Source organism: Heloderma suspectum, chromosome 12, assembly GCF_057233095.1.
Source record: "Heloderma suspectum isolate Gila_16-S chromosome 12, 16-S_ref, whole genome shotgun sequence".
NCBI classification, from domain to species: Eukaryota; Metazoa; Chordata; class Lepidosauria; order Squamata; family Helodermatidae; genus Heloderma; species Heloderma suspectum.
Window position 1 is genome coordinate 16,069,583 of NC_139469.1, and position 27,604 is coordinate 16,097,186.

Sequence of the window (27,604 nt, forward strand, 5' to 3'; positions counted from 1 at the left end):
CCCTCCAGATGTTGCTGGACCACAACTGCCATCGTGCCTGGCCATTGCCATGCTGCCTGGGGATGTTGGGAGTTAGAGTCCAGCAACATCTGGAGGGACACAGGTTCCCCACTCCTGCTCTGTTCTGACTGCGAGTCTAAAGGTTTTCCTATCAGATGCTACCTGATTTTCACTGGAGAGGCTGGGGATTGAAACCAGTATCTTCTGCATGCAAAGCATGTGCTCTAACACTAATTTCTGGTTCCTCTCTTAAGAGACTTTGAGCGCAATCCTACTGATTGCTCCCTCGCTACTCAGAAGCTGCCAAATGTGGAGGCTTCCGAGATTCCCGTGCCCTGCCGAGCTGAAGTCAGCATAGCAGGAGGAACGACGGAGACCATCTTTACCTCCCCGTCCTCCATCTGTGGCGATTTCAGCTGGATGTGCTTTTCAGCCCATCTAGTGAGGGTGCTTCGGATGGGGTGGAAAGGAAGCTGGAGGAGGCTCAGGATATCTTGTATCCTGCCCTCTCCGGTCTCCTCCCCTCCCCAACCACGGGAACTCCCCCTTTCCTCCTCCTCTGAGGTTGCTTTTCTGACCTTGGGGGGCAGCCAGCGCAGTTCTTTCCACACAGGGGGTGAGGTTCGGATCTCCAGTTCCCCCTTCCAAATTCGAAATGCTCTCTCTGACTACAGAAGGGATTTTCCTGAGTAATCCTATGGTCCCCGGGGCGCTCTCTCAGGGACCATAGGATTGCTCTCTTCATGTGATAACCTAGCAGGAGATTAATCCTTAGATCACTGCAGGTCACTTTGCTGTAAAGTGGTTCTAATGTATCCTATTAGGAGCATGATCATCTCAAGTCCTAATTTGGTTCTTCTTCTGGTTTTTGGCTCTACAACAGAAAACTGGTACATTTCGTGCTCAACATTAGGATTCAAATTCATTATCAGGGGTTTTTCTTCAGCTGTTTTCAGAGGTTAGGCAAGTGTCCGCCAGATATGGCAGGGGTAGCGGGAGGTGTGGCCACCCAGATGTTGCTGGACTACAACCCCCATCATCCCTCACCAGTGGCTATGTTGGCTCAGATTGATGGGGCTTGTAGTCCAACAACAAATGGAAGGGCATATGTTCCCCACCTCTGACATGTGGGCTTGTTGGCCAATGGACAGGTCCCAAATACAATCTTGTGCCAACATCCTGGGTGTTTCTTACTCTTACTATCTTACAACATATTCTTACTATCCTAAGAGTAAAGCCCTATAGCTTTACTCTCAGGATAAAGTATGAATCAAGGCTCTGATAGCAACTTCATATTTTCATTAGGATGGCCTTCTATTTTGGTAAAGGTTATATGGCTTTAACCTGTTTTTTAATTATATCCCACATGTAGTCATTAGCTGCAGTTGATATTTGACATGCCAACCCTTCTCTAGTTATGTTCATAGAGGCAAAGCGGCAGTAGCAATTACCATTTTGAGGAGGGTTGGAAATACGATAGCTAAATCTAACAGAAATTCATTAATTCCCACACTTCTCTGGTGATTTGCAGTAGATTTCCATTGGTTTCTGAATCTCAACAGTTTTAATGAGAGCACATAAAATTGCAAGGGGGAAAAAAGAATCTCTGTCATGATGACTAGCCTTGTGGTAACTGCTTATTTCAAAGCCTCGGTATTCCTGGCCTGTAAAATAGGAGTACTAATTGGTTGCTTTTGACCAGATCTTGGCTCAGCATTTCTGGTCAGCAACAAAATGTTGCAGTGCAAATTGCTCCTGTTCAGGGTTCCAGCCAGCCATGCTGTCTTCCAGGATACTCCAGTCTAGCCCATTTCTCTGTTTTCTTCAACAATCAGGAACATACTGGTTTGTTTGCTTTTTTGTATTTTGGCTCCACCCCTTTTGCTTTTAGCTCTGCCCCACCTGTGGAATGCAGCCCCTGAGAGCTGCTCTGAAATTGAATTCGGCTCTGATTAAACAAATCCCCCACTTCTGCTCTGAGCTCAGCTTTCCCAACCAGGTATATATCCCACCTTTTCCCCCCTGCAAGGAACTCAAGGCAGTTTACCTGGAACTCCTCTCCATTTTTATCCTTGCAACAACCCTGTGAAGTAGATATGGCAGAGAATCGGTGACTGGCCCAAAGTCACCCAGTGAGCTTCATGAGTACATGGAGACTAGAACCCGCATCTCCTGAGTCCCAGTCTAACACTTTAACCACTACACCACACTGGCTTTCTCAGAAAAGCCACGAGCTCTCTTGACACCCTGAACCTCACAGCAAACAAAGGGTGTGCTTGTGAGCCATCGAAATAAAATGGAAATGGTTTTGAATTCCATCCTGTGTCACAGTTAAAGGGACTAAGTGACCAGCAGCTGTAGGAACAAATTCAAAAACCCTTGTTTTTTGTTGTTGTTGCTGCCCATTTTAACAAAGCCACCCACAAGAAGAAACAAGGACTCAATGAGCTGCATTGTGGTTTCTGTCAGGCAATTTAGAAAGGATCAAACAAACTCACCCCAAGTTCCCTCTGAGGAGTTTATTAGCCCTTCTGTCTGGGTCCATACAACACTGTAAGAAACAAGCAGTATCTAAGTGGGCCTTTTTCTTCTTTTTTAAAATGGAGAAGTTTTGAGCAACTAGAATGGGCCTTTTCTTTTTTTCAGTAAAAAGATGTTGTAAAACCCAAATCACTTCACCCGGAAATGAGGAAGCAAGCATCGAGGGAAAAGTGGAGGATTTATGGGGATAAACCGATGGCAGATGGTTGAAATAATGCTTTTGAACTTGTTATGGTTGCTAGACTCTCATCCCTACAGAGCAAGCCCTAGGCAAGTTTCCCCGGAAATATGTGCCCCTGAGTTTCATGGGTTTAACTCCCTAGTAAGCATGTTTAGGATTGCAGCCAAAGTTTGTTTGCAGAGGGGTGTGAGGATTGTTAATGGGTTATTTTGATTCTTAGACCGATGACTCACCAGTTTTTGATTCTCAATTGCCTAGACAACTCTAGAGTTTCTGAGAGCTTTGTTCTACAGAAGAAAAGGGAAGGAAAGGATTTTTTTCTCAGCTAAGATGGCTTTGTTTTATTATTGGCACACACTTATATGCTCTAAGTTTCTCTATTTACTCTGGCTTGAAGTAGTTTTAGTACCATCACAAACAGCTGCTACAACAATCCCAGCCGTACCACTTATTTGCAACCCATGGGTTGCCTGACAATGGAACTGCTTTCGTATCTGCTGAATTTAAAACATTTGCAGACAAGAACCTTATTTGGGCTGTCACCATTGCACCTCGTCATCCCCGAGCGAATGGCCAAGCTGAACCGATGCTGCAGACAACAAAACACAAAAGAGGCCGTGAAGCGCATTGCAGGAGGAGACTGGCCAACACACCTTACCAGGTTTTTCGATACTCAACACGTTACTCCTTGTGCAACAACAGGAGTCAGTCCTGCAGAGTTACTTATGGGGCAGTATCTAAAAATTGGCCTTGACTGTCCCCGGATTTAGCTGAAGACTTACAAAACAAACAGGAGCAAGCTGTGGATGCTGCCTTCTCCACTCCTACTCTCCGTTCATTTGTCCCACGTGATCAAGTGTTTGTTAGGAACTATGGTGCTGGTCCGAGGTGGGTTCCTTCCTCTATTATTGAGGTCACTGGACCTGTGCCATACAAGGTCTAGCATGCAGATGGGTCAGTGTGGCATTGCCACGTTGACTAGATGAGAAGGTGTTTTGGCCACAGTGGGTTGTCATCAGCAGAGGTAGCTGCTGAAGATCTATCGGGAACTGATGTGTTTCTCTCACCACCAGCTGAAGCACCAGAACCACTAAGTGATGGGAGCAATACTCTTTCCTTACCTAGGGCAGTTACTGAAAGGAAGTCATCTGAACAAGCTACACCTACTAGTCGAGTGCAGAGACTGTGCTGTGAAAGGGTACCTCCTCCTTCGTTGGAAGACTATCATTGGAAGCCAAGGGGAGAGGAATGTTGTGTATCCTGAGGGTGGGGGTACTGTGGCTTTAGTTCTTGTTTTGCACCTTGGCAGCTCCTATACAGCTGGGAGTAGCAACAGCGGGTGGAACTTCTGCTAAGTTCTCACTTCTGTGTGTGCTGAATTAAAGACCAGTTGTGTTTGAGGCCTGCCGTTTCTGCAGCCATTCCTTCTACCTATACAACACTCCCTCTCTTGTAATACTAGAACGCGAGATCATCCCATGAAGTTGATTGGTGGGAGATTCAGGACTGATAAAAGGAAGTCCTCCTTCACACAGCACATAGAATATGGAATTTGCTACCACAAGAGGTAGTGATGACCACCAATTTGCATGGCTTTAAAAGGGGGTTGGACAAATTCCTGGAGGAGAAGGCTATCAATGGCTACTAGTCCTGATGGCTATGTGCAACCTCCAGCATCAGAGGCAGTATGCCTATGTACACCAGCTGCTGGGGAACATGGGTGGGAGGGTGCTGTTGTACTTGTGTCCTGCTTGTGGGCTTCTCATGGGCAGCTGATCAGCCACTGTGTGAACAGAATGCTGGCCTAGATGGACCCTTGGTCTGATCCAGCATGGCTCTTCTTATGTTCTTATGTCTACTCAGAAGTAAGTGCTCATTGAGTTTCATGGGGCTTACTCCCAGGTAAGTGGGTATAAGGATTGCAACCTAAGACAGTTCCAGTTGAAGGTTTGGATCCAGATTGTCATATTTAGAGTAGACCCATTTTAATCATTAGGATGAATTTACATCCCATTGGTTTCAATGGGTCACCTCTAAGTACGACTAAATCTAACTGAAATCATTTTTTGTTGTTGTATTTCTATCATTCAGGCTTCTTCAACCAGAGTTACTCTGAGTCTGTTGGCCCATTCCACCCCACCCACTCTACAAACATTGCCAGGGAAGAAAATAACCAAATAAGTATATTGCTCCTTCTTACCATTTCAAATATCTCACGTTCCTTTGCATGCAAAATGAGCTGAAAACTGAGGCTATATAAGGGAGGGGGGATGCTGAAAGATGTCTTCAGGTTTGTGAAATTACAGTTTCAGAACTGGACTTGTTTACAACTAGCCTTTCACAACGTCTTCTTTTCAAAAGCAAAATGGAAGACAAAGAAAAGAAAAAGACGACAAGAAATGAAATGGAACCTGTAAAAGGGAGATACGACATTTCCATTAGGGGTATGACTTTGTTGCTCTCTAAACAAAGGCTGAGATATAGAATGCTGATGAGAACTGTACTAGACAGGAAGTCCTTCCAACCATTAATGAGCTAATTACATTTGTTATTCAACTAGGATCATAGTCACACTAGCTGTTTAGCTGTGTACTGTTTAGCACACTAGCCTACTAGCCTTTTCTTTTGGCTCCCATGCCTTTAGCTGTGGGACAGGCAAATTCAGCCAGTACAGTTTTTCCTTATCTCCATGCTGCTGCTTGATTTCTGTCTACCATGCAGTTCTGTTAAAGTCACAGTAGTTAAAAGACAAGTGCCCACTGTTTTTATTTATCAGAGCAAGCAGCTTGTTATTATCACATTAGACAAAAAACTAGCCAGTGACTACAGTGGCCAGATGCAAGAAAACGTGCATCTTTAATAGTTATGTAGAAGAGGGAACTTCAGCAGGTGACAAGCTGCACCTGCTGAAATTCCCTCTTCCACACCACTGATGAGCAGAAAGTAGATCTCCAGATATTTAGAACCAACTCCCAGGATTCCTGACCATCCACCATGTTGGCAGAGGCTTTTGGGAGTTGAAGTCCAAAGCATCTGGAGACCTTTCTTCCGCCTTCCCTGCAGGAGCAGGAGATCTTTCTTCTTTTGCATCTGCTCCCCCCCCCCCAACCTGTGCCTGGTTAAAATCCCCACTTAGCCATGAAGCTCATTGGGACAGCTGCCAGTTTTCCAGTAAACTACCCTGCAGGGTTGTTGTGAGAATGTGTGGTGGGAACATCATGTACATTTTTATTTATTTTAGTATTTTATTTAATTTATTACATGTCTATACCATCCAATAGCCGAAGCTCTCGGGGAGGTTCACAAAAAGTAAAACCATAAAAGACAGCGTAAGATGCACTATAAAAGTTTAAAACCAGAGTATAAAATAGAAGAAAAAGCTAAAATAAAACCTACAATACAAAGATTTAAAATACAGTAACATCTGTCGCTTCTGAGCTTCTTGGAAGAAAGGCAGGATATCAGCTCTGCGCTTCTTGGAGGAAGAGAGTGAGATTTAAGAAATGCAATAAATAAATAAATAAATAAATAATTGCATTTTAACCCCACTGTTCCTCACACTTGCTCAGGCTTGTCACATGTATGGGTTGCCCTGATTTTATCCTCACAACAACCCTGTTAAATGAGGCTAAGAGGGAGAATCATAGAATAGTAGGGTTGGAAGGGGCCTACAAGACCATCCAGAGAGAGAGAGAGAGAGAGGGTCAAGCTTATGCTACTGAATTTCCTAGCTGAGTGGGAACTTAGACTCAAGCGTCCCTACTCCAAGATCAACACTCTAACCCAATCTTCCTCATTGAGGATGCATTTAACGACACCCCCCCTCCATCATTCCAAGCTAGCATATAGCCCACCTTACGTGGAGGGCCTCCCAGTTGGGAAGGCTGCTCTAACCACTACACCACACTGCTTTTCTAATAAATTGGTAGCCAGTGCAGAAGGACGGCGGTGCTTAAATGTAAGTATTCACGGGATCAGGACCGCGTAGTATAAAAAGCTGGAGACCAATGTGGTGTGGCGGCTGCGGGTTTGGGAAACCGCAGAGGACTTTAACTAAGATGTGGGAAAATAAACATTTTTTTGCTAATCATCATTCTGGGCACGGGGAAATCAATGAGGGAAAACGAGAAAATGCAAGAGGGGCGACAAGGGAGAGAATGCGCGATCCACACACCAGCCATGCTGGCGGGGGAATGCTGGGACTTTAGGGCTTTTCCGTCTAAATATGCATAGGATTGCGCCCTAAACCTCCGTTCTCGGTTGCCATGGCTTGAGATTTCTCATGCAGGTCGCAGCCCGATTCTACGCTGTACGTCCTGCTCAATTCAGTGACGCTTACTCCCGTGTCAGGCAGCGATCCTATGCACACTTACCCGAGATTTAACCCTTCCGGGGAGATATTAAAAAAAAAAAAACAGTGGTGCGGGTGAAGGTTTAATCGTCCGCTCCCGGTACGCGATGGTGTCGATCCGAATCGGGGCCGCGCGCACTTACTCTAGAGTTTAAAAAGAATGGAGAGGAGGAGGATAATGTAAGCCGCCTTGGGCTCCTTGCAAGAGGAAAAAAGGCGGGGTATAAATGCAATAAATAAATAAATAAGTTGATCCTCAGTTACATGTTACAACTAACGTAGCATATCGTTGCACCCTGATTATACTTGGGAGAATAAAGCGCCAGTGACGGAGCACCGCGGAGCTTACTTCCGAGTAAACATTCCGAGAAATCGGACTACGCATTATTATATGCTTTCCCGGATCCTAGTAGGCATGCTGACTCGGAAGTAAGCCCCACTCTGACAGGTTTAGAAGTGCTTCCGAGTCAGCATGCCTAAGATCGGGGCCGCGCGGTTTCCAAGCAGCCGTGCGGCCGGATCCTGTGCATAACGCTGCAAATCCGTAGGCGCAAATACATCCCACGTTTTCGAAGGCTTGTAGATCGCACCGCTGGCTGTGCAAAGAGACGCCTTGTTCTGCCCGCTACACTTTCTCCATCGCACCGCCTATCACAGAGACCGGGAAAACCCGAATGTGAAGCACGTGGAGAAAGCAGCGGGTAATCTCCGACCAGGCGCTAATTGGAGAACGTGGGAACGTTCCTAGAGGCGGGATGGGTGTTACGCATGCGCGGTTGGGAAAGGCGCTGAAGCGCTTCGTATAAAAACTCGCCCGACTTCCGTCCGAAGTATACGAATTGGTTTGGTTTATACCGGTTGTCTGGAAATTGTAGATTTTGTAATATGCGGTAAATTGATTTTCTTAGTTGGGTGTAGTAGGTGAGGGGACTGTGGTGTGTGGTTCTTAAGTGATCATGTTTCTTTTTCGTTTCTATTTTTAGGCTGTTTTTCTTGCTTTGCTGCCTGATAGGGTGCATTCTTGAGTCCATGGCTCTAGATTTCCCAGGTAACTGAGTATCTTGCTGGGCTGGGGGCAAGAAGATAAATAAAAATCCTTTCATCTCCTCTTTCCATCTCTTCTTCTATCTGAGGTGTTGTAAACAAACCAGGCTGTTTTTCCCCTCCTGGAGTGGATTCTGTGTTGATCATGTTACATTTTGAAGTAATTGGAATGCCGGTGATTTTCTATTGGAAGCAATTCACTATTATTGCAGCAGCTGCATGTTGCAAGCCAAGTGTTATTGAATTAATTTTGGATAGTCCTGTCCTTTTTCACTGAGTATTCTTCTTAGTAACTTAATAGGTGTTTGCACTTGTAGATATGGTGTTGTTAGAAATGCATGGTAACTCCATTTCTCTATTATTTTCTGACTTCAAAACACACATCTACATTTCTGATGTAGTGTGGAAGACATCCTCTCCTGCTCTAACACTTGAACCCTTCAAATAGGTCCCAGTAACATAACAACAGTCTGTGATTTTAGGTGACCTTTTGTTGCATTTTTTAAAAAAATGCACACACTTGAATTCTTGGAGAGCTTGTGTTTCCTGCTACTAAAGAAAGAACCTGCTTTGAATACTATTCAAATACTATGACTCTCTTTGCTTGATGACTGCATCTCTCTATCTCTTCCCCCCCCCCCATGTGAGGACAGAGAGATCTTCAGACCAGTGTTGTGCAATGTAAGGACAAAGGGGTGATGAGAGTAAAATCCTGGCTCTTCTTCTAGAAAGGTTTCAAATATGGTCTGCTCTTATTATCATGGGCTCCAGAAACTGGCATACTATATTAAAAGCTTGGCAGGACTTGCCCGAATGTGTGAACTTGCCTACAACCTGAAAAGCGTCTTAATGCCAGATGCTTAATACCAGTAGCTCCAACTGTATGACAGGGTAGGTAACTTTATGTATCGTGCTGGTATTGAAAGGGTTACAGAGTATTACCGATAAGTAGTACAAAGGGCTTGGAGATGCTTTGTCTTAAGGTCATCAACCCACTGGGCTTTGACTTCTGGTGTTACAACTTGCTCTCTAGTTAATGACAGTGACAAGTGGACCTGCAACAAAATATTGCACAGTGTAAGTAGTCATTGGCCTACTGTACTTCTGCAGGATCTGGCACTACTCCAAGCCTGCTGATACTTCCCTCTGGTGCAAGGCTGGTGCATTTTGGCTGCTTAACCAATGACACTTGCTCCCTGAACACTGGGAGTAGAGGGAATTATTACATCCTGATATTAGAAGAGAGCCTCTCTTGGTTCCCTTGCCCTCTAGTTTGCAAGTGTACCCACCCTCCAATATATCGCATCTCCAGAAGTCCTAAACGGTTCAATTGGAAGTACCCAGTGAGATATTAAGATCTTAAAAGCAGCCAATTACTTTTCTAAATATGCTATAGAATGACTTCGTGCATAGCAAACAATTGTTTTAAAAAACCATGAACAAACTTGTTTCCTTTGCCACAAAGACCTCAGTTAAATAAGGCTCGCTTAAATAAGTTAAAGAATGAGAACAAAACGGACTAAGCTTGTAAATGAACTGGTTTATATCAGTGTTTCCTAAGGCTAAATGTCCTATTAAAAATTGGGAGTACAGGAGATACAGCTAAGTCTCCCACTAGAATCAAAGGTTTATGAACTTTTATCAAATTGGGCAATGTTTCCTCTTGCTATGAGATGTCACTGTTACCTGCAGTCAGAACTGACCGATCATCAGACCTGTTTAGACAAGGGTGCAGAACTGAGAGCCAAATCCGGCCCTCTTGGGGTCCCAGTCTGGTTCTCAGGGGTTCTCCAGATGGCCCAGCCCCTTTCCCCAACCACCAGTCATTTGGCGGGTTCCTAGCTTTCGTTCAGTTTTTCCCCGTTCTAAAAGGTTGTCATGCCTCTCCTAAGTCTTAGTTATTTGCAGTAAGAGCTTTAAGCTAAAATATGCTGGTATTTTTGGCTCTGCCCCTTTTGTTTTTGGCCCCATCCCCAACTGGAATGTAGGTCCCAAGAGCTTCTCTGGAATGTAATTCAACCTGCAAGCTAGGTTGATCTTCATTCAGACTTTCTAAATGAAGTCTACCTTAATAGTCTAGAATAAGCTGTTCAGAATAACCTTATCGCTGTATTTATAATCAACAGCCTAGGTTAAAAAAAAAAAAAAGGCCTTCTTAATTTGGCCCATCTACATTGCAACCTGGACAGGATTCACTTCTTGAGTTTGCACCTGGTGTTTCCTTGCTTTCAATTACAGCTCAGCTGATACAGCTGTGAAGGTGGTGACAGCCCAACCTATATCCTCTTTGGCCGAGAGCTATTCTTGTCTTCTAGAAGACGAAACTCAGATCTCTCAGCCAGCTGTCCTCGGTCATCCAGCCTTCCCCAACCTAGTGACCTACAGAAGTGTTGGACTACATTTCCCATCATCCCCAGCTGGCACACCACAGCAAAGCAAAAGTACATTTGCCAAACAGAATTAACCCGAGGGACCTCAAAGAAGCCATAATGTTTGAGCGTGCAACACTGGTACATACTGAGGGAGAAATACACCTCGGGTGTGCATGTTGGCCCATTATATAGCTATAGACAGGGCGGGGGGGGACTAAAAGCCTCCGATTTTTTTTACGAGTCTGCCAGTTGTACATGTCCTGCAATCACTTCCCTGCCACCATGTGGGGACAGAGATGCAGATCCTTTGTTCTTTCCTGTAACAAAATGTTGCAGTAACGGAGTGCTCCTATTCAGGTTTCCAGCCAGCCATGCCCTCTTCAAGAATGCTCTGTTTCATTTCCCCCTCCCTGGCTTTCTGAATTCTCCCTGGTAGTTGGGATTCTGTGCACACTGAGCATGCTCAGCTGTGTTTTGATTTCCCGGTTAATTTTTTTTTCTCCTAAGGTGGCCTTGTATTTTCACGAACTTAAGGGCTCCCCTATACCCAAGCTGGCTGATGGCTCACTAGTGTGTGTGGGGAATACAGAGTTGTCTGTGAAAGGACCAGCCACTGAAGAACTGAGTTTGCTTTTAGTATATTTATCATAGGTGGGGATGAAACAGTGGAGCACAAATGCAGATACTTTCTATTGCTTGACCTACAAGGTGATGTAAATCACAGGCTGCCTTAGCGCTGTTTCCTGTTGACAGGTACAACATCTTGTCGTGATGATCAACTGCAGATTTGGCTTCCTGAGGAATTTGGGAACTCTACTTTCTGGCAAGTGGAAGTTCTTGGTATGTACTATTCAGTAGTGCAGCTGGGTAATTTTAAACGCTGGTCCTACAGGGGCCACCTTTAGAAGGCCATGTGTGCTTTACAACTGAAGCAATACACAACTAGCATTTCTCTTCTCCCCCATGCTACCACTGCCCTTTGATACCTGATAACTACTACTACATCCCTGACATGTTAGAGCTAAATAAACAAACTATTTGCCAACCCTGAAAAAAGAAGAAATACTCTGAGCATGTGCGGTTTCCCATCTTAAACTCACTTATATCGGAACACCATCATGACGACAGGAATAAAGTGGAGTTTGCTTCTACTGCCCTGATGCGCAATAAGTTTACTTAAGGATAAGCGCTGTTTTGTTGCGAGAAAGGATAATTTATTTTAAAGCAAAATAAATGACTGAAATGGTGATCTTTAACCATGTACATGCCTGGCCAGCCCTGGACTATAAAGTGTTTTTTTAAAAATAAGAAAGGATGCTGAAGCAGGGAGTGTTGGTCCATGCCAGTCCAGGCACTGACACCGGTGTGCTACTGGCCCTACCATACAATCACTTTCTTGATGGTCCTTTGGGGACCACCCTGGACTTCAGCCGTGAGATCCAGGCCTAGCTACTCCACTGATAATGACTTCATGTAGTTCAACCACTTCCCGTCTCCAGCTGAATTGCTTTGTTACCAAGAAGCACACCTGATTTACGTGATTTCTCCTTTAGATGCGAGAGGGGAAGGAATTGAAGACTGCGATTATGACGTGGACTACGAAAAGCAAACATTAACCGCTTTGTACGTGAACTGCACAAAACTGGAGGTAACTGGTGAAGATGAGATGGTAATGCCTTCAGGGCTAACGTAAAAAGCGCTGCTGCTTTCAGTCATGTATTCCTGGGTCGGCTTCCCAACACTTTCCACTGTACAAACTGCTTCGGGGGCTGGTGGTTAAGAATAATATAATCTAAAGACCAAAGTTTTAACTTCCTTAACAAGAAAAATAAAAAAACCCACTGCCCTGGATCAAGGCAAGTCCCATCTAGAAAGAAGTATACCGTTGCTGCATATGGAGGCTTCATTTGCCTTTCATGGGCAATAGTAGTTGTTCGTGGCCTCTGTTAGCTGCCCTGGGACTCCTGTGTGGATAAAGATCCTGATAACGAATCTATATAAACTTAAAAGTCCAGTCCCTTCTCTTTAAAATCCCCGGGTAATCTTGGGCAGACTTCAGGCTTGTGAGTCCTACTTTATTTTTATTTTTTTTACTAGAACTTCGAGATCCACCAACTGGAGTCTGATGTGAAACACATAAACTTAGTGTGCAATCCTATGCACAGAGGGAGAAAAGCCCTACAGCTCCCCACAAATGGGAGCTGTCTGACTTCTTTTCTGTTTAAACATGCATAGGATTGTGACCTTAGAAATAAAGAAACCTTAGCCCAGGGACTTGTGTTGAGGACCAGAACTGAATACAGGGGGAGTGCGACCCTGTTGAATCTCCTGGATCTCCCAGCGTCTTTCGATACCATCGACCATGGTATCTTTCTGGATAGGTTGTCTGGGTTGGGAGTTGGAGGCACTGCACTGCAGTGGTTCTGCTCCTACTTGGAAGGCCGAGCCCAGAAGGTGGTGCTGGGGGATTATTGCTCTGTGCCATGGCAATTATGCCATGGGGTTCCACAGGGCTCTATTTTATCTCCTGTGCTGTTTAACATCTACATGAAACTGCTGGGGGAGGTTATCCGGAGGTGTGGGCTGAGGTGCCATCAATATGCGGATGACACCTAGCTCTACCTCTCTTTCTGTTCAAACACAGGTGAGTCAGTGGCTGTTCCGAATCAGGGCCTGGGCACGGTAATGGGCTGGATGAGGACCAATAAACTGAAACTCAATCCAGACAAGACGGAACTGTTAGTGGGTGGTTCGTCTGCCCGGCGAGGTGATATTCAACCTGTTCTGGAGGGGGCTGCACTCCCCCTAAAGGATCACGTTCATAGTTGGGGGTGCTCTTGGATCCAGAACTGTCACTTGAGGCACAGGTGAACTCAGTGGCACAGACCACTTTTTATCAGCTTAGGCTGATACGCCCTTATCTGTCAGGGATGTACAAAAGTCACTTACCTTTTGATGAAATGTGATTCGAGGTGGGGGGGAGGCACCCCGTCCCTCCCCCCCCCGAAATTCTGGCTGGAGGGGAGGTGCCCCGTCCCTCCCTCCCCGATATTCTGGCCGGGGGGGGAGGTGCCCCATCCCTCCCCCCCCCCGAAATTCTGGCCGGGGGGCTGGCTGGGTCTGCAAATGGCGGCGGCCATAGCCGCCGCCGTTCCCGTCCCTGCAGTCAGCTGTGATAGGCTACATAAATGTTTACATAGCTATCACGGCTGAGTAAAAAAAAAAACACCAAAAACCGTGCGTACGCAAATGGCGGCGCCCATGGGCCCCGCCATTTGCGTACGCGCGGTTTGTTTGTTTGTTTTACTCAGCCATGATAGGCTACGTAGACATTTACGTAGCCTATCATGGTATTTTTTAAAAATCTAGTCGTCATAGGCTATGTAAATCTTTACGTAGCCTATCACTTTTTTTTTACTGGAAATGGCGGCGGTGGCAGCAGCAGTTCGGAAGACTGGCCGCCGCCGCACTGCCGCCGCAGCCGCCGCTGCCTGGGAGATTCGCCCAAGGTAAGTCCCGTCCCGGGGGGGTGGCAGACCGTTTCACCACCAATTTGGGGGGGGCCGAATGCGCTGGCATTCGGCCTCCCCGAGATTCGTGGCGAAATTCTCTGACATCCCTATTATCTGGACAGAGATAGCCTAGCTGCAGTTATCCATGCTCTGATAACTTCTCATCTGGATTACTGCAATGCGTTATATGTGGGGCTGCCTTTGAAAACAGTCTGGAAACTTCAGCTGGTCCAAAATAGGGCAGCAAGATTGTTAACAGGGACTGGCCTGCGAGCTCATATTACACCAGTACTTTTCCAGCTGCACTGGCTGCCAGTCCATTTCCCGGCCCGATTCAAAGTGCTGGTGTTAACATTCAAAGCCCTTAACGGCTTGGGGCCAGGTTATCTGAAGGATCGCCTCCTCCCATATGTGCCTGCCTGGACCTTAAGATCATCGTCAGCGGCCCTTCTCCGTGAGTCCCTGCCAAAGGAAGTGAGGCGGGTGGCTACTAGGAGGAGGGCTTTTTCTGCTGTGCCACCCCAGCTGTGGAATGAGCTCCCTGGTGAGGTTCGCCTGGCATCTACATTCTATTATTTCCAGTGCCAGGTGAAGACCTGTTTATTTTCCCAGGCGTTTTAGCATTTTAGCTCTTTAGACTTTTAGCTTTACTGTTTTAGGTCTGTATTTCAAATCCCTGCACTACTGCTAGGTTTTATTCTGGTTTTATTCCGGTTGTATTGTTTACTGTGGTTTTAATGTTTTATATATTCTGTATTTTATTGTGTGCTCTTTGGTTTTAATTTTTGTGAACTGCCCAGAGAGCTTCGGCTATTGGGTGGTATAGAGTACATCCAGATCTACCTTCTGCCCATCCCAGGTCTATTTTTTTCCCTTGTAGCGAAGGTATGACATCCCCTTGGTCATCTTGAGCCACCCTTTTCTCTGCTTGGTACCTTCCCTTGAAATGGGTTGACTAATGGGGATGCATCTGTGCTAAGGAACTACGGCATGCTAGCTCCAAACAATAAAAAACCTGGGAAGATACGATGTGGCAGTCTCATGACGAGGTTTGCAAGCTGGTGCTGCAGCTCAGTGGCAGAGCCCCTGCTTGGCATGCAAAAGGTCTCAGGTTCGATCCCTGGCATCTCCAGGTATGGCTAGAAAAACTCCTGCTTGAAACCCTGGAGAACCAGTGCTAGTCAGTGTCGACAGTACTGGCCTAGCTTGTCCAATGGTCTGAGTCAAGATAAGGCAGCTTCCTGTGTTCCTAACTTCTCTGAGCAAACCCATGATGGCACACTTCTGTCGACAGCACAACAAGCACCATCTCAGATTTCGGCTGTGGCTCAATGAGACGGCGACAAGGGATGCCAAGAATACGACTTATCATGTTGACTGTGCTGCTGTCCAGGCTGACGAAGCCTCTCGCCGTAGCCGCTTCGCCAGTGCCACAAATTGCACCGAAGATTTCATGGCTGTAAGTAGCGTGGCGGTGGTCTCTAGTGCTGATGGTGGGCTTGTGGAGGAAACCGTTAAGGGGATTATGGACTGGCTGAGAGGGGTCCGACCAAACCTCTGTAACTCAAGCGAGCTGCCTATGGCTTGCGTTGGAGCGTGCTTTGCTTGCTTAAAGACTGAGATGGGGCATTAAGTGGGCTCTAATGGCTGGACAGGATTGGCTTTGGTGCAACGGAATGCGCGCTGTGTTACAGGGTCCATATTCTACTTTGACACTGCATTTCCATTACAGGATATTGCACCTTGACAGCTTAAGTGCACCAGTTCTGGGACATTGCTAGGTCTGATCCCTGGCCCCGAGTCTATTTCCTATGGCTAGGCCTGGTCCCAAGTCTATTTCCTATGGCCCTGAGTCTATTTCCTATGGCCCTGGATCCATTCCCCAGAGCGTATACCAGTCCCAATGGATGGTTTTCTTCTATGCTGAGTTAATTGCCACGTGGGGTGGGTGGGTGGGATTGCAGCTGGGGAGGGAAGCAGGGGAGGCTGGTGGATCAGATTTCGGCGGGGAGGAGATTACACTCTGAGTTTTAGTTAGAACTAGCCAGAAGTCTAAATGAGGTATCCAAGGTGCTGGACCCTATTCCCAAAATGGATCCAACACCTTGGATAGTTCCTTTAGACTTCTGGCTACTTGTAACTAAAACCCAGAATGGAATCTTTGCCCCACTGAAGTCGGATCCACCAGCCTCCCCTGGAGGGAAGGTTTAAGTCTCCCCTCCCTGTGTAACACCCCAACCCGCAACCCCCCCCCCCCGCTGCATAGCACATAAGCTTAGAAAAAAGGTCTTCCATTAATTTGGGATGATCTGGAGGGTGCCATTTAACTGAAGATTGAGAAATTAATTGGTTGGCTTTGCCTCCTGTGAAATGTAAATAAATCCTAGTCGTTATTTCTACATTTGCATATATAGATAGAAATCAGCATATGAAAATTTGTGTGCTGTGGGCCTGGGCCCCAAATCTTCTAAGGGCGCAATCCTATTGATTGTACGCTCACTACTCAAAAGCCTCCCAACTCGGAGCTTCCAAGATTCCTATGCCCTGCTGTGCTGAAGCCAGCAGGGCAGGAGGAGCGGCAGAGGTGGTCCTCACCTCCCCATTCTCTGTCTTTGCCGATTTTTGCTAGACAGGTTTTCAGCCCATCTAGCGAGGGCGCTTTGGAGAGGGAGGGAGGACAGCTGGAGGATGCTGAGGATATTGTGTATTTTGGCCTCTCTGGTCTTCTCCCCTCCCCACCCACCAGATTGTCCCCTTTCCTCCTCCGAGGTAACTTTTCCAACTCTGGAGGGCAGCCAGCAAGGTTCTTTCTGTGCCAGCTGCGAGGAGGTGGGGAGTCGGATCTCCGGCTCCCCATTCCAAGCTTGGAGCACTGACTTCAACCTCAGAAGGCTTTCTCTGAGCAATCTTCGGTTCCCAGGAAACATAGGATGGGTCTCTCAGTGCTTAGCAGCACCCTTGCACTAGTCTATAACTTGGAAACTTTGACCACTTTTTGCTCTGGCAGGATAAGTTCTTCATTCTCGGTAAGAGGCTGGTTCACTCTAAAATGTCTCTATTTACCTACTGCAGGTTGCATTTCCAAGACTCATTCCCAGCTTCGATGATGAACATGCGGTATGTGATTCTATAGACGAGAGAGCAATATGCTACTTCATTTTGTTGGTCATGAAGCTGATGCCTCTCAAAGCAGGGTAGTATTTTTTTATACTGTGCCAATACACACGGTATCAGCAAGCAGGCATGATTCAGGCCAGTTTATGCTAAACCTGCCTTTCTAGCAAAAACCTAATTTTGACTACTGGAAAGTAAGTTCCTGTTAGGCTGGCTCTGCAAGAACTGGGAGCTAATACTTTGCAGATCATGTTTAATATTAGAGAGAAGCTTGACTTTTATCCCTGTTGCTCACATGGGACATCTTATCCCTTTGGGGATAAAAGGGGCTGGTATATTCTTTATGGCCGAATGAAATTTTGGGACCATGATGAAGCATTGGTTGTCCATTCTCAATTTTAGTTAATGATTGAACTTTACCATTAGCATAGCAACCCATTGTTTTACACTGTATGTATTAGTAATTGTTCATGTTTCTTAAAATTAATGTAAAACTAAGGATGTGCAAACTCACCTCCATCTGGGTTCTCCAGATGCTCACCCAGCCCCTGCCCCCTTTTGCTGGTCCCCAGACCACACTTGAGCCCCTCCCACGCTTGGCAAGCAGCTCGCGCTCACCCCAGCGGCCTCGTCGAGCTCTGTGGTTGCCATTTTTTTGAAAAATAAAATGGTAATCGCAAAAACGCACATGTTTTTGTATGTGCAAAAATGGGCATGTTTGCGAAGGTGCATATTAATATGTGTGAGAAAATGTGTGTTTTGGGAAGTGCATTTTCGTGCATATGCAAATATGTACATTCGCAAAATGCCCATTTTCGCATGTGCGCAAATATGTGCATTTTTGCAATTGCCATTTTATTTCTCAAAAACCGGCAATCGCTAAGCTCGATGAGATTACTAGGGTGACTGCAGGCTATTCGCTGAGTGTGGGTAGGGGCTCGGCGAGCAGGGGTCAGAGGTGCGGGCAGGAGTGGGTCCACTGGATTCCCAGACTGAATCAGGCACCCATGCTATCCCTGTGGAAAAAGAAATAATTTTTTCCATAATCTTATGGAGGAATTGGATCTTTGAGATTTGAAACACGTAATAAAGCACCCATTCCTGCCCAGAATTGAACATGTGGTTTGATTGCACAAGCTTGCATAGGAGATCGATATTCTGAAACAAAAGAAAAATACTTTAAGGTCAGAGTGGGGAGGGCCAGATTCAATTTTTGAGGAGTTCGGGGGGGGGGGGGGGGCTGTATTCCAGTTGTAGGCAGAGCTTGAAAGCAAAAGGGGTGGAGTAAAAAATGCCAGCATATTTTAGCTCACTGCCAGTAGTTAAATCTTAAAGGCATTTCAACCCTTTTAGAATGGAGGAAAGAAGAAACTGCACAAAACCTGGGAAGCCACCAAGCAATCCATGTTTGGGCGACAAGGGGGTGGGGCCAGGGGAAGGGGATTTGGCCCCCCTGGGCTTAAGGTTCCCCACCACCACTTTGAGAGGTACAGGTGTGTGTCTGTTTTATAGTGTGCATGATTTACAGTGATAGTGGCCATCTCCTGTGAGAGGAAGGGTGAGAGATGCTTCTCTGAAAGCACAGTCTTAAATCTGTAGGGTTTTTTCCCCCCATAAGCACTAGTTTCTAAAATGTGCCTAGTCAAGCCACCTCTTTTCTAAATCAATTGGTTGGGTTGAAACATTAAAGTCTTAACTGAGGGGTAGATACCTGAAACAGCTGCCGTACAAGCACCTTCTTGATCCAGGATAACGTTTGCCATTGTAACCGAGTTCTGCATTGCAGACTGCAGCGTCTCGGATGGAGTGGATCGTGTCAATAGACGATGGAACACAAACACACAGGCTAAGCCTTAGGCAAGCTATGCAGCAGGGCTACACTTTCCTAATGGATGGCAACCGCATCATCTTCCAAGTCCCTTTTGACGCTGCAGGAGTTGCTTCTTACAAGGTATGGGGAGTAGGAAGAGGAAGGCTGATGTTCCCAGGACAACAAAGCCCCCAAGTGTGTCCTCTGCTTTCGCTGCCCTGAACTGGGCAATGCGTCAGCCTGACCCATGAAATAAGAACACGAGACCTTGGGGTGCAACCCTGTGTGTGTTTAGGCAGGAAAAAAAAGTCCTACAACTCCCAGCATTCCCCAGCCAGCATGGCTGGGAGCTGTAGGAACTTCTTCCAGTCTAAGCATGCATAGGGTTGCGTCTTTACTGGATCAGACCAAAGGCTGAACATCCTGCCTGCCACTGTGGCCAACCAGATGTCTCCAGGGAGCTCACAAGCAGGACGTGATGGCAATAGCTGCTGTTTATCCAACAACTGGTTTTCAGGGGCATGCAGTCTCTAATCATGGAGCATCGTATAGCCTTCATGAATAGTAGGACCCATTGATAAGCAAATTCAATGAGGTCCTATTTGTTCTGTGGTCCTCTAAATGCTGACTTCTAAATCTGTTAGCTGCCGGATGTTCTAGTATTGCTGCCTGGTTGAGCTCTGATTGGTGGTGTGTCTTGTTGTATCGTAGTCATTGGTGTGTCTTGTATTTAAAATCCTCTTTCTTGAGCCCTGTTTCATTGTTGTAAGCTGCTTTTATTATTTAAATAGAAAACTGGAAGGAAGTTTTCAGTATACTTCAAGCAACTGAAGCGCTGAACATTATAGTACTTAAAATGCACGGACTACCTGCCTACTGGGCAAGAGGAGTTACTGATGGTGGTGCCCTGGGCCTCTGAAGCTCATTTCTCTGCCCCTGGACATTTTTATTTCCTTTACAAAAATTTTATAAACCTCTGTATCCAAAATGATTCCAGAGTGGTGAACAGTAATGAGAAAAAAACCTTAAGATACACAATAATAGAAGTATTTAAAGGCAAATTATGCCAATAAAGAGCCTCGTGTGGCGCAGAGTGGTAGGCAGGCGGCAGTATTGCAACCGAAACTCTCCCCAAGACCTGAGTTTGATCCCAGCGGAAGCCGGGTCCCGGGTAGCTGGCTCAGGTCGGCTCAGCCTTCCATCCTTCTGAGGTCGGTAAAATGAGTAACCAGCTTGCTGGGGGAAAGGTAGTCATGACTGGGGAAGGCAATGGCAAACCACCCCGCTACAGTCTGCCATGAAAACGCCAGCGCAAGCGGGGTCCCTCTAGGAGTCAACAATGACTCAGAGCAACCTTTCCTTTCCTATGCCAATAAAACTGTGGTTAGTCATTCAAGAAAAGCTTGTTTAAATAAAAATGTATTTAGCAGATGCTGAAGGCAAAACAATGCTGGTGCCTGCTTGAGATCAACTGGCAGGGGGCTCTGTGGAGAGGGGTCAGTGCCCTACTCCATGGCGACTCCAAATGAACCTCAGGTCCGTGTGGAACTGCTAGGTGACTGGGCAGACTGGTGAGGGAGCAAGTGTATTGCCCAATATCCTGGTCCCAAGTTGCTTAGGACTTCATGCACCAATAGCAAAACTTCAAAAACATGGAGTAGGCTCAATCTATCTGTGTGTTTCTAACATATAGATAGGGCTAGGAAATGAGGTCTGTTTTGGGGACTGGACAGTTGGTGTCATGCACCTTCTAGCAATGTCAAGATCTCAGTGACTGGGTTTGCACAACACACTAACCCACACTCAGTGTTTGAGTGTGGGCTGTTTACTGAAGCGTGAGTTAGCGTGTTCTCTGAACCCAGGACATTTACTGCAGGGTAGCTTGTTAACCATGCAGTGTGGCTTATTTTTCACGAAGAAGCCACTAGGAGTGTACGAAACCCCACTTACCTGGCTCCGCTGGGGTCCGCAGAATCCTCGATTGGGGGGGGAGGCGATCCGTTCCTCTCCCCCCGGAATCCTGCCTGGCCAGCTCTGCTCCGCTGCCAGTCCGCAGGCTGCTGCGGACGCAAATGGTGTCCTGTGTAAGGGACGCCATTTGCATCCCTGCTTTAGCTGTGATAGGCTACGTAAATATATACATAGCCTATCACGGGCAAGCATAGGGACCATTTGTGGCCGCAGCAGCCCGGCAGTGGCCGGAGCCACCGCCGCTGCTTCATCCGCCACCAGGTAGGTCGGTCCCGGGGGGATTCTGTGGGGTGGCGGGGCGGGGGGGGAGGCCGTTCTGCCACGGACTCCGCGGGGGGGGGGCGATTCTAAAGAATCACGCCTCACTGGAGTCGGTGGCGGAGTTCTCTGACATCCCTACAAGCCACCTTGAGAACATGGTTTGATGTTGGGTTGTTCAGTGTAGTTAACAAGCCACTCTGCAGAAAATGTCCTGGGTTCAGACTGCACACTAACCCACTGTTCAACAGCAACCCACGCTCAAGCACCGAGTGTTGGTTAGCATGTTGTGTGAACAGCCCCAGTGTATTGTTGAGAACTCGTAGCACTTCCGGTCGGAGCCAATGTCACCCTTGCAGCATTCTGTGGAACCTCCACGGGACACTATCTCAAACAGCTTTTTAAAAGGTTGAAAAACCTTTTTATCTTTCCCCTGGAATGAAAAGGGGAGGCTTGGCAGCATCTGGATGAAGTCTTGGTAGATTAGGCCTCTTGGCGAAGCAGCAGAGGGGCTGGATTCTGGCTGGATTCCGAGACTACCCTCCCAGAGCTTAATCATCGCCAAAAGTTGTTTTGAAACTCCTACCTAAATAGGAGAAATTAGGGCTGACGTGCTCCACTGTAATTTATGGATTAAGAAATACCAACAATACCTGAGGAATGGTTTAACACTATTAACAATATTTGAGGATATTTGAAGACCTGCAAGATCTGTTTGAAGAGAAACATGGCTACAGCAAGGAGGAAAAAAGGAAATGCATCTCCGCCTACTCCCCCTGTACCTCCTTTGGCAAAGGGGCTGAGAACCGAAAATATAGGGAAGTTATTTACTCTGATAAAAAACTTTGTCTTCGCAATTTGCTGAACAGGCTAAGAGGTTGGATACAATTCGAAATTCCATCACCACACTGCAAGGGGCTGTGGATTTAATTAACACTTCTTGGCAAAAAATGGAGGTAAAGTTATGTTATTTCTGGACTACACCAAAGAAGTTGTTGAGAAAAGAATGCAATTCATCAAGGCGAAAAATCTGGCAAAACAAATGAACTTACAATATCACTTAAAATATCCTGCTACATTTTGCATTGTTTCTGAAGGTCAGATGAAGTTCCTAAATCATGAAATGGCGGAGGCATGGCTAAATGCAAAAACGCGTGAGATTTCTGTTCCAGCCCCATGAACTGGAATTCATAAACATGTTTTGTTAACTGGCTATGTTTAGTCTGAATGACTCAGGCTAGGCCAGAGTTAATTGCATATGTATATATGTCTGCTTTCTCTTTTTTTTAAAATCTTTTTTTAATGGTTATGCCATACTGTACCTAAATATACTGTTTGAGGGTGTATAGAAATGTGCACACTCATTTATATATCTAGTATAAAATATATTACTGATTGTTGTAAGGTTGTTTTTAAGCTTTATCATATAACATTATAAAATTTATTAGTGACTTGTTATTATTACTATTCATCTTTTTTAATCTTCCTTTTTCATTATTATTACTATCATTATTATGAGACTGGCTAGTAAGATTTTTGGCTGGTTAAATTGTTAAGCTTTACTATGATATGTTAATTGAAGAGCAATCTATGGTTACTGTAAATGAATTGTAGGCCTGCTTCCTTGCTATAAGACTGATGACATGATATGATTAATCATGCTGTACTGAATTGTAATACTGCCAAAGTTACAGGTATAATTTTTAAGTAGAATGGGATTTGAAGCCCGTGTGTATTGGAGTTTAAATTTAATCATTAAAAAAAATTTTTCCCTCCTTTTTGGTTATTGCTGTGTCCTCTTAAGAATATTGTTTTGTTGGGAAACTGTAGCTACCGATTAGGTTGTTGGTACTGTTTATTCCATTTATAAAGACAAAAATAAAATTAAAAGTATTTAAAAAAAGAGAGAGAACTCATAGCACTTAATGTATTGTAGCAAGATGGCCGAGTACTGTACACTGTGGCTCTCAAGCTTACCTATGGACCTCCTGAACAGCGGCTAACTGTGGAATCGAGAATGATCTGTGCTCCAGGTAAAAACTTATCTTACTGGACATGTGCAATCCAATCCTTATTTGTTGCTTCTGAAAAAGTCCCCAGTGGGACTGGCTTTGGCATAGGGGTGGGCAAAATCGATCTTACAAGTCTTCTCACTTTTTTGCATGCTTTCACCCATAAATCAGTCCTATCCATTTCCACATCTAAATGTGGAAATGGATCTAAAATAAAATGCACGGAGAACTCGTTTTCTCTACGTCTTTCTGAACATTGACACTTTTGAGCCAAGAATTGCATTGGAACGTACAGGTGCACAATCCAGTTGAAGTTCCAATCTGCCCATTAGCCTGGAAGGTCAGTTTGTATAGGAGTTCAAACATCTAATTGCTCAAGCATCCCTGCTTTGAAGTAAAAGTGCATAGGACTGCAGCTTTTTTGAAAAATGGCTCTTTAGAAAGACTTGGCATCTTTCCTTTCCTCCTTCAGGCCCAGCAATCTGCAACTCGACACACATGACCATTTCCATCCCAGATTTCCCAGGAACACTGTCAGCTGTGAGTCTAGACAATAAGAACATTCCACTCAACCAACTTGAAGCCAATGGAATTGGTGCGGATACAAGGAAGGGCGTAAAGTTGTACATCAGCAAGAGAGTCCTGAAGTCCCGGGTAAGCTTTGGGCTAGATCCAGGGTGGTAAGCTTCAGGCTTGAGGGATACTATGGGCAGTATCCAGTGGTATCATTCCGCAAACTGAAATAGCCCTAGTGGAGCTTTGCCAAATCTTTCTGTTGCACAAGCGGTTGCCCATTATTCTTGTGCAACCCATTGTGCAACTGCTTGCACAACTGCTTATACAGCCAGTTGTGCAAATGTAATGCACAACCAGCTGCACAATGGGTTGCACAAGCATAATGTGCTACGGGTTGGACAATGGATTGTGCAAGCGTAATGTGCAACTTGTTGCACCAGGCTAATGCACAACTGCTTGCACAACAGGCTGTGCAACTGCTTGCACAGCCACGCTTACGCAAATGTAACTTTAGTTGGATTCTCCTCTTGCACAGACTTCAGAACCTACTTTTCGATGGCGCAGAATCGTTTGCAGTAGTGGAATGACACAGTTGGATACTGACCATCTTTTTCTACCAGATCAGCCTTCCCCAACCTGGTCCCCTCCAGATGTTTTGGACTACAACCCGCAGGATTCCTGACCTTTGGCCAAAGGCTGATGGGAATTGAAATCCAAGACAGCTGGAGGGCACCACATTGGGGAAGGGTGGATTAGGTCTTCCAACCAAAGGCAGACACCAAAATGGTGGCTCAGTCTATTAGTTAGAAAGGACTCACTGGTGTATATATAGGCAAATCTATGTGCGAGTTACCAGAAGCCAGGACTCCTCCTAACACATCGCTCTAAACTTGGCCAGCAGAGCTGAACAAAGAAGTAACTGACACTCTTATTTTACAGATGAGAAACACTGAGGTTGTGAGATAAGCAATAAGCAGAAGCCCAGCCACAACAGACTTCCTTTTCTTGAAATTTTACTTGCTCTCATTCACGTATTGGAAGTTAGGGACTCCTTGGAGATCTACTGTAAATCCCCCAGAGACCTGCCAGTAGATCCCAATCTACCTTCTGCCCACCTTTGTGCTAAAGGATGTAGCCCCTTCAGACAAGCCTTGATGTCTAACCGCTGATGGAAGGAACTGAAAATGCCCCCCTCTCTCATTTCAGCTTTACAGAGATGACGACTGCTCCGGTTTTCAGTCGTATGCCTCGTCCCTGAAGATGAGTTTTGCCTACCATGGTGAAATGGCGACGATGGTGACTTACCCACAGTGTCCTTGTGAGAAAAATGCACCGATGGGTAAGGATACACTCCTTTTTTCATCACAGCAAAACACTCTTCAGGATAGAGGTGGGGAACTGTTCTGACCTCATGGGCTGGATCACCTTCTGGATCATCCCCTACGAGTTGGATGACCACTGCAAAGCACTGCCCCAGACTTCATAGGGGTCCTGTGGAGGCTGGAGCCCTCTAATGTCAGTGGGGCAGTGAATTTGCTCTGGGTTTCAGTCAGAACTCTAAAGGATGTCTGACTGCATTGACTCGCCTGTGCTGAGCAGGGGGTTGGACTTGATGGTCTTATAGGCCCCTTCCAACCCTACTATTCTATGATTCTGTAGAGCTATCCAAGGTGTAAAGCAAAGCACCTTGAATAGCTCCCTTAGAGTTCTGACTGAAACCTGGCGTGGATTTACTTCCCCACTGATATCTGAGCCACCAGCATCCACTGTTTGGGTCCCCTTCTCCGTGCAGAGATAGGCACTGAGTGATCACTCCTGCCTCTTTGCATGGAGAAGGGAAGTCCCTCTCAGTGTTGGAGAGAGGCTACCTTTCTCTAGTATTGGGAATCCCTGCTTTTGGGGCTTTCCTCTCCCAGTGCTGGAGAAGCTGCCTTTCCCTAGTGCTGGGAGATGAGGTGGGGTTTGGGAGGGCACTTCCGTGGGCCAGAGATTCCCCATCTCTGCTTCAAGCGAGGACGAAACCCTGCTGAGCTCCAAATGCTTCTGCTGCTGCATCACCCCACCTACTACTTCTCCCTAAGAGCGGCAGGATTGGGCTCTGCAGACTGCTGCAGGTAAAACAAACCTTCACAAAATGTGCATCCTTTTGTTTGGCAAGGGAGGGGCAAAATGTCTCTTCCAGTTTGATGAGATTATTTAGTAACGATGCCTCCTGTTAGGAAGGCAGTTAGCGGAGACAAAGCAAAAGGCAGAGCAGAATGAGTGTTTACCAGTCCCACGTCCACACAGGCTATCTTAGAATAATAAAAAGAGACCATGCTCTTCAGTGAAGGAAAGAAAACAGTTTTACTCACAAATATTCCTGCATATACAGTGCAGGTACAGCGTAGAGTTTCAAAAGAATTTGTTCTGTCTATTTTGTGTGCCGTTACACCGGCAGGGGGGAGAGAGAGTAAGTGCATGTGCTCCCAGCAATGGTGGAAGTCGGAGGCGGGGGGAGGAGCAAATAACAGGAAACCACATTGTAGGCTACAGAGATCCCAAGGCTAGCTATGCCCAAACTTCCCATGAATTAACTAACTGCACCGCTGCCCCCTTCCTGTGACTTGCAGATGAGGTTGCAATATTCCTAACACAGTTAAGACTGAGACTTAAGCTAAGCACCATTAAGCAAGTAAGCATCATCTTTTTGCAACTCCCCTAAGTTAGGGATGCAGAACTTCAGGGCTGAAAGCCAAATCCAGCCATCCAGGGTTGCCCAAATGGCTACGTTCCTTCCTCTGGCCTCACCCATTTTCATTCAACCTGCAACTGTTTGGTGGTTTCTTGGCTTTTGTGCAGTTGATTTTCTCCCCATTCTAAAAGGTTGAAATGCCTCTCCTAAGGCTAAGTTACTGTCTGGCACGAAGAACTTCAAACTTAAACAGGCTGGCATTTTGTCCCCCCCGCCCCTGCCCTGTTGGAATGCGGTCCCTGAAACCTTCTCCGAAATGGAATTTGGCCCTTTGGCAGAAAGAGGTTCTGCACACCTGCCTGAAGCCTGCACCCATAGTCATGACTGCGAAAAATGGGTGGAGGAACCCTCTTCCCTGACAAGGGCTGGATTTCTTCAGGGGTAGTTTGTAAGGGCCTGCGTGGCACTATTGTATAGGGCTGAAGCCCAAATTGGGCAAGGCCACCTCCTTCTCTTCCCCTTTTCCTCTCCACCCAGTTGGTTCCCAGGGGAGGGACTGGTTGCTTTTGCCAGGGTTCCAAAATGATTTTATTTATTTATTTCATTTCTATGCCACCTAATAGATGAAGCTGTCTGGGTGGTTCACAAAAATTAAAACCACAAAGTGCAACGTAAAACAATTTAAAATATGAAAGCTTAAAACCACAATATAACAGTACAACCAGAATAAAACCTAGCAGCAATGCAGAGATTTAAAATACAGATTTAAAACACCAAAGCTGAAAGACTAGGGAGCTAAAATGCTAAAATACTGGGAGACTAAAAAAGTCTTCACCTGGCACCAGACGGGTTACAATGTAGGCACCAGGCGAACCTCTCTAAGGAGCTCATTCCACAGCCGGGGTGCCACAGCAGAAAAGGCCCTCTTCCTGGTAGCAACTGATAGCTTGCCAAAGCCTTTTGAAATTAAGTCAAGGGCTGCAGGTTGCTCACCTCCGGTGTAAAAAAAAGAACAACAAAAAACTGCTACCCAGGGAAGTCCATCACTGGGAAATCCAGTTCTTTTTTGGCACGATGGCGTTCCACAGTGTGAACATCTTGTTTTGTGAACTCCGGGACCATTTTTGCATAATTTGCACAAATTTGGCTGTAATTTGCACAGACTGCTCAGAAATTTGCGCAAATTGTAGACCCCCCCCCAATGTGTAAAATTCCTGGAAAATCCGCGAACTGGCCCCACTCACTGTA

General features: G+C 46.0%; 1 protein-coding gene across 3 annotated transcripts in view; it reads left to right on the forward strand.

Moving 5' to 3' along the window:
- The first annotated feature begins 7,537 nt into the window (after positions 1–7,537).
- The window catches only part of ZP2 (zona pellucida glycoprotein 2), a 30,188-nt gene continuing 10,121 nt past the window's right edge, over positions 7,538–27,604 (forward strand). Inside the window, exons 1-10 of one of the 3 annotated variants that reach the window (XM_084818516.1) lie at positions 7,538–7,774; positions 8,057–8,121; positions 11,243–11,329; positions 12,043–12,137; positions 15,296–15,460; positions 17,074–17,118; positions 18,902–19,066; positions 23,091–23,187; positions 23,639–23,820; positions 24,889–25,021. In XM_084818516.1, coding sequence (XP_084674642.1) covers positions 8,103–8,121; positions 11,243–11,329; positions 12,043–12,137; positions 15,296–15,460; positions 17,074–17,118; positions 18,902–19,066; positions 23,091–23,187; positions 23,639–23,820; positions 24,889–25,021 — 988 coding nt within the window. In that variant the 5' untranslated portion in view covers positions 7,538–7,774; positions 8,057–8,102. Of the gene's footprint in view, positions 7,775–7,845; positions 7,964–8,056; positions 8,122–11,242; positions 11,330–12,042; positions 12,138–15,295; positions 15,461–17,073; positions 17,119–18,901; positions 19,067–23,090; positions 23,188–23,638; positions 23,821–24,888; positions 25,022–27,604 lie in introns of those variants that run through there. The other 2 variants (XM_084818517.1, XM_084818515.1) reach the window with 2 other exon arrangements.